At 37.5% G+C, this 7,500-nt stretch overlaps 1 protein-coding gene across 1 annotated transcript in view; it reads left to right on the forward strand.

Annotated features, from left to right (window-relative positions):
* Positions 1-4,282, forward strand: part of LOC125029468 (rabenosyn-5-like) — a 9,686-nt gene extending 5,404 nt beyond the window's left edge. The window contains exons 6-11 of the mRNA XM_047619357.1: positions 865-1,091; positions 1,420-1,559; positions 1,859-2,143; positions 2,441-2,651; positions 2,936-3,048; positions 3,711-4,282. Coding sequence (XP_047475313.1) covers positions 865-1,091; positions 1,420-1,559; positions 1,859-2,143; positions 2,441-2,651; positions 2,936-3,048; positions 3,711-3,807 — 1,073 coding nt within the window. The 3' untranslated portion in view covers positions 3,808-4,282. The remainder of the gene's footprint in view (positions 1-864; positions 1,092-1,419; positions 1,560-1,858; positions 2,144-2,440; positions 2,652-2,935; positions 3,049-3,710) is intronic.
* The last annotated feature ends 3,218 nt before the right edge of the window (positions 4,283-7,500 follow it).

Here is a 7,500-nt window from a genome sequence, read left to right on the forward strand (position 1 = left end):
GTGTAGCCTTGAGTTGTATGGTCTTCTTTATCTCACTCACTCACTCTCTCATTTTAGCCATGTTTGAGAAGACCAAGTGATATGCCTCTCTGTTTTGTTTTGTTATGAATATTATGAATTGCATCCTGACTAATTGGCCCATTACTCCTGTCCTACTGTTTTTCATTTCTGTTTGCCCAATCCTTATCTTTTTGATGATTTAAGATAGTTTCCTGTTTCTCAAGAAATTAAATATAAATGAAAATACTCTTTTTGTTTATTTTGTATGATTTATTATTTTTTCTCTATTCCAAAAATACTTAGAAATCATATCCTTCCACATATTCATCCCTACACACTATTTAAGTAACACAGCACAAATGCACCCACCTCAACTCACAACTAATGGGGCAGTACCCATTTAGTGTTACTTCTGCATCCTGTTTATCCAGCCAGACATTGTAGTCTCTCGTTCCCTTACCCTTAAATCTGCATTTGCCACTTACACCATCCTGGTGTTGTTTTATGGTGGAATTGCATCCATCTTTATTGCTGCCCTTTAGTCCCCTCTCTGTGTTCCTTTCTTTCTTCTCTTTGTCATCTTTCTATTTGCCTCCTTTTCCCCTCCCCCCATTTTTTCTTCTTCTCCCTCCCTCCCTCTCTCCCTCCCTCCCTCCCTCCCTCCCTCCCTCCCTCCCTCCCTCCCTCCCTCCCTCCCTCCCTCCCTCCCTCCCTCCCTCCCTCCCTCCCTCCCCCTCTCCCTCCCTCCCTCCCTCCCTCCCTCTTTCCCTCTTTCCCTCTTTCCCTCATTCCCTCCCACGAGTGTTCTCCGAAGATAAACTTAAGCGTTTGATATTCAGCTCCACTATGTATATCTTCATGCAGAAAAACTTGTTAGTCCAGTTCACCAGGGGAATGTGAATCAAATGACCACGGTAGCCACCACCAGCAGCAGCAGCAGTAGCAGTGGTGGGCCTCTCATGACCTCTTTCCTTGCCGGCATTTCTGGTCTGCGTCGATCCGGTTCACAAGGATCCCTCAATTCCCTCCTGTCGGTGATGGACTCCATGACCAATGAGCAGCACTTCCGCATCTGCCGCCACTGTATGATGGTAGGCGTCTTATATTTTTGGTGGTGTTGGATGGGTGGGTGAAGGATGGTAGGTGTGCTGTGTGATTAAGCTGTTTTTTTTTTGTTTTTTGGTTAGGGTGAAGAGAAGGACAGGGTAAGCATTTTGGGAGAGAGCATTAAAAGAGTAGGAAAATTAGATGACTGAGTTGGAATATTGTCATTTGGATGAAAATTTTGAACTGTAAGTATATGTGGAGGAAGTGAACGGCCCTTAGATTTAACTTACTAATTAAGCATTATCCACTGCAGAGCAACAGTGATACATTTACAGATGAAGATGGAGATGATATTTGTTTCTATCCCTCCAGAGACTACAAGCACGGGACAACCAAGTAGAACAGCGGACATCAAAGCCAACTTTATCCCTCTACTATGAAAAACTTATGGAATATCGATCACTGTTGGAGAGACTCCTACCCCAGTATATTCAGATGGCAGAATCATTAAAGTAAGAGTCAAAATCTTTATTCAAAGATCTGTTAGTGTGGAATATTAATGTTGTTTTTTGATTAACCTAATTACAGCAAGGAATTTGGATATTGATGGTTTTAATGGTATTAGAAAAAAGGCACTAATACACATATATCTTATTACTTTAATTTTATAGTACTAAATTTTAATTATTGTGTGTTCATTCTGCAGATGAGATATCCAAGTTACTGATACTAAGTTTTTTCCAATCTGATAGTTACAGTGAGAAATTGTAATTGTGTGTGCTATAAAGATTTTTTGTCCTTGCCTTTTTAGTGCAGGAGAGACCACATACAATCTGCAAGATGCTGAGGAGCTGAGAATGAAGATCCTTAAGACTGGTGACAATTTAAACTCCATGACCCAGAAGATCCGCAACCTTGGGATAGGGAGCCAAGATGTCCCTGATGGGGCCGCTAGCAGCACACCCCTGGGGTCACGGCAGGAGCTCCTACAAAAAAGGATATTTTCAACATCATCTGGGTTCCTTAAAGACAATATTCTAAGCCTTCCAAAATTACCCACCTTCCAGGAGCTAAAGGAAACTCAGGAGAGGAGAAGGTTTGTGGGACATTTGGGGGGATTCAGTTGTTTGTGGTTTCTTTGTTTATATGCAGCCTGGGGTTCTAGATCACAGTCTAATTTTCCTAGGACTTATTAATAATGTTTGATGTTAAAGTAGTGTGAAATGTAGATAATGAAGTACACAGAAGTGATTGTGATAAGAAAATTAACAATGTGTAAAATTCTTTGCATTCCTTATTATTCATCATATCAGCCCTAAAAGAAAGAAAATATAATTGCTTTATTCCTCATAATCAGCTCTGTATGCCTCAGCATTACTACCTTTCTGATCAGATTGGAAGCAGAGGCAAGGTTGGCAGCTGAAAAGGAAGCTATGCGGCAGGCAGAGGAGAGAGCAAGTGAGATCCTGCGACGTAGGGACAAAGAGAGCAAAGACTCCCCAAGAACAACCCCAAATCGGTCCAGCAGTAGTAACACCCCGAGCAGATCAAGCAGCAGTACCCCAGTGTCCTTCTCCACCAGTAGAAAAAAGCAGTCAGATGAAGTGAGTTTTGCTTATTGGAAATCATATTCATTGATGGATTTTTTTTTCTATTTTGTATAAGGTTAGAGTAAGACTCTTAAGTATTTTAGATGTTTTAAAGGTAAAGGCTAGAAATTGTGGAAAAATGCCCAATGCATAAGGGACATTAATGGAAGGATAGTTTAGTGTGTGAATATTATCCATGAAGGAGTAAAAATTGATTGATGAATGTATCAGGACTTATTTCTCCATCAGTACTAGATATTTATTCTTGGTTACTTAACACATGTTCAACTTTCTCTCAGGTTGTTGTTGATACAGGCTGGGGCCCAAATCTCTCTCCTCCCTGTGTAACAGAGACTGATGATCCAATGATTCAGCAGATGAACAATCTTAGGAATTATATAAGACAGGCAAGGTGAGAATATATTGCTTATGTAGTCAGAATGTATCTGTGCATGTTATTTGATTTTCTTTGTATGTTTATTATTAGGGATGATTTTTTTTTGTAAAGGAAACTTTTTTCATAATAACCCTTTTGCCCCAGGTTTATGAACTGTCCACTGTAGTTTTTTTTAATGAATTTTGTTGCAAACAGATGGCTCCACAAGGGCTCAGCTATCAAGGAGTCAATTATTATTATTATTATTATTATTGTTATTATTATTATTATTATTATTATTATTATTATTATTATTATTATTATTATTATTAAGGAGTCAATTATTGTTATTGTTATTATTGTTATTTTTATTATTGACATTATGATCATTATATTGTTCTGTGAATACTAATAACAATGAAAATAGCAAAATAATAAAAAGGAGTCTTTCCAAAAATCAAGGAAAAGTGTAAACTGAGCACTTATGAAGCCATCTCTGTGCAAACACAATAAACCAAAATTACAGTGGACTTAGCATGTATTTTTGCCATCCAGGATGTGTAGGTTAAATACTTATGGGGTAATATCTGCTCAATATAAGAGATCTGTGAAACAATGGATGCAGGTGCTGTCAGTTCTGTAATTAATTATTTTCACACTATAATTATTACTGCAACTGAACCTATTTTCCTCCACAGGGAAGCAAATCGATATGATGCGGTAGCTACATTAGAGGCCAACCTGAAGGAGCTCCAAGGAGAATATAAAAAGCAGCAGCGTTTGATGAATCCATAGAAATTGCAGCCCTAGGCATCTCTTTTAATTATACTGGTGCAAAAAAAAGAATGTATAAAGCAGAGAGAGCAGAAAAATAGGAAAACAAGGAATGGACGAGTAAACAAAATAGTGATCTTGTAAAATATGGTACAATATATGGATAATAGATATTGAGATTGAATGACCTGTACCATTGTGCTCCTATTCTCAGTGACATGAACTGCATTTATAGACCATGTTAGGAACAGGAAGGTTTTTTTTTTATAAACGTGGCAGATTATTGATTAAATAATTTTGGAACATGATCTGCAAATGTGGAATTGATGGTTAGCAGTTTGTCTCCAGTTATTTTAGTATGTACTGCGTTACATACATGCAAATGGTCGTACATGCATGCATGCATGGATACATATATACATTTATACATATATACATACATACATATATACATATATACATATATACATATATAAATACATACATATGTACGTACTTACATACACGCACAGGCACTCGCACACACACACACATGCACATGCACACTCACGCACACGCAGATTACAGAGGAAAATGTAAAAATGTATAAGCTTTCATGTCACATAGATCTTTTATACATACATATATATATATATATATATATATATGTATGTGCATGTGTGTGTGTGCGTGTGCGTGTGCATATGCGTATGCGTGTGTATGTGTGTGTGCGTGTGCATGTGTGTGTGTGTGTGTGCATGTGTGTGCGTGTGTGCGCGTGTGTGTGCATGTGTGTGCATGTGTGTGTGTGTGTGTGTGTGTGTGTGTGTGTGTGTGTGTGTGTGTGTGTGTGTGTGTGTGTGTGTGTGTGTGTGTGTGTGTGTGTGTGTGCGTGCGTGCATGTGTGTGCGTGCATGTGTGTGCGTGTGTGTGTGTGTGTGTGTGTGCTGTGTGTGTGTGGATGCATGTGCGTGTGTGTGTGTGTGTGTGTGTGTGTGTGTGTGTGGATGCATGTGCGTGTGTGTGTGTGTGTGAGTGTTTGTATGTGTGTGTGTGTGTGTGTGTGTGTGTGTGTGTGTGTGTGTGTGTGTGTGTGTGTGTGTGTGTGTGTGTGGATGCATGTGCGTGTGTGTGTGTGTGTGTGTGTGTGTGTGTGTGTGTGTGTGTGTGTGTGTGTGTGTGTGTGTGTGTGTGTGTGTGTGTGGATGCATGTGCGTGTGTGTGTGTGTGAGTGTGTGTATGTGTGTGTGTGTGTGTGTGTGTGTGTATGTGTGTGTGTGTGTCATACATACATATATATATATATATTATAAAATCTTGTTATCTGCCTAAATATATGTTCATTTATTGCCCTATCTATTTGTCTATCTACTGGCACTTAGATACTGTGACAATTGTTGAAAACAACAGACATACATGACTACCAGATTTTTTTTGGGGTGGAGCTCAGTTCAGTTCAGATAGACATTACTTGTACAAAATATTTCTTGCTAAAAAGTGTAATGCTTGGCGACTGTTATACAAAAATAGGTGAGTGAAGGAGACTTAATTTACCTAGTCTCAGGATTGCTTGATCTTTATATGTAATTGTCTGATAAAAGTAGTACAGCTTGGAACAAAATGTGCTAAATGCAGGAGCATTACCTTAGTAATAGATCACACCTTGATGTTTTGTTTATAGGGAAATCCTATTGTGTCCAGCTAGCCATGCATACAAAAGATTGATGTAATGTCCTGCCATTTGGATATGAACTTTTCAATGATTGTTAAATTTCCTTCAGTGTGCTTGATCTTGTACACTGGTATCTGTATCTATACAAACTTGTTTCTTCTCTCTTCCCCCATCCCCCCTTCTCCTCTTTCCCCTCTTCCCTTTTGCCTTTCCTTTTCCCCTTCCCCCTTTCCCCTTTCTGCTCTCCCCTTCACATTTCCCGTCTCACCTTTCCCTCTCCCTTTCCCCTCCCACCTTTCTCCCTCCTCATCCTTCTAACTCTCATTTTCTCTCTTACAAATAGGAAAAGGTGTGAATGAATCAGTAGGAATCAGAATATTGCTTTTTGAAGCAAATGTACAAATTAAGCCTGAGATTTGGTAAAAAGTTTGCTCCTTCCAGCCTTGGAATGTTTGGATGTGAAAAATGTCAACTTCCATAATGCTGGTTTGCTAACAAGAAGATCATCCTCTCTTTGCAGCTAAAGTAGACATTTTCCCCTTTGTTTTCCCCTTTTACACACATACATACTAGCATGTAGAAATATGTAAATGAAAGCTGCATACTTACTTCACCCTCTCATTAAGAGTCTGTAATCAAACATATGTTAGTTTTATAAACCTTTTGTGTTGTATTTCAATTTCTGACACATTCCATGAATCTGGTAATAGGCATAAAGGGATCCAAATGTTGTTATGATTGTGGAGGGTAAAAATGATGAAATGAAATGTTTTTTTTTTTTTATCTGATTTCAACGGAAATAGTACTTCAGAGCTTCCCCATACTCATTTTGGTTGTAATTGAATTATTTAGTGATGAATATGGTGCCTGCTGTTAAACTACTGATGCTTATGTGATCATATTGAAATGTTTTCAGCCTGATTCTGCCTCAGTCACTTGGCTGAAACATGGCCATTATTTTATAAGTATTAGTCATATACAATAATGAAGTAAATTGTAAAACCAGATGTAGATTTTGAATATTTATAACTATCATACATACATGATATTTGACAAGATTATATTTTGCAGTATTATAGTCTAATGACACCAAAGAAAATTATTGATATGTTATAACCATGCTGTTATAATTCATAAAAATATTGACTGCTTCCTGTGATTGTACATATTGCTTTTAATGTAAGTGAGCACACAAGAATTTAATGGCATTGGCACTTAATGAAAGTTCCAGAGTGAAAACATGTAATTGCTTTCCATTTATTTCTTAAACATTAAAAATTTATATATGTATGATGGCGATGATGAATTTAAGTATGACTGTTCCCCATGACCAGTAGTGTTATAACTATGAAATCATTTCCCTTTTTATTCTGGATTAAACTGTTTGGAATTAGGTAAGTACGAATGAACTATTTGTTATTTTTAAAGATTATGATGTTTATTTTGCAAAGGGAATATTCTGTTCAGAACCTTTATGCAAGGTAATATTATAATTGTCACAGTCTCTCATTGGAAACTGGATTTAAAATTTCATGACTGTGCAACACCAATAGGTATTGAATATATTGTTATGAATCTCACTGCAGTGCCTAAAGTACAGGATACAGTAACCAGGTTAAGGCTCTAAAGATCTTGTGTTTTATCATATCATTTTATTTTGTGTGATTTACAGTAACTTTTTTATTATTATTAATTTATTGATTTGATGTCTTGTTAGTATGTTATTTGAACATTTTCTGCTATTTTGCTGCTCTCTCTTTGTCTTTCTCTCTTTCTTTCATTTTATGCTATTTAGGGAAGTGCTTCACTCAATCATCTACTTCTATCTTGACCCCTCTCTGCAGTTTATGTAAGATGCCAGATTTTGAAAATTATATGCTTCTTCACACCTTCGCAATACACTAATGCATATTTATGCCAATAGTTACAAACATGATATCTCATGTCAACCTCTGATCCTACCCCTACGTTTCCTACGTCATGTTCCTCTTTTAGTCCCACACATTCCGTTATCCTGTCCATGCTTAACTCTACTTTCCCTTATTCCCTCTTTCCTAAGATGC

Source organism: Penaeus chinensis, chromosome 10 (genome assembly GCF_019202785.1).
Source record: "Penaeus chinensis breed Huanghai No. 1 chromosome 10, ASM1920278v2, whole genome shotgun sequence".
NCBI lineage: Eukaryota > Metazoa > Arthropoda > Malacostraca > Decapoda > Penaeidae > Penaeus > Penaeus chinensis.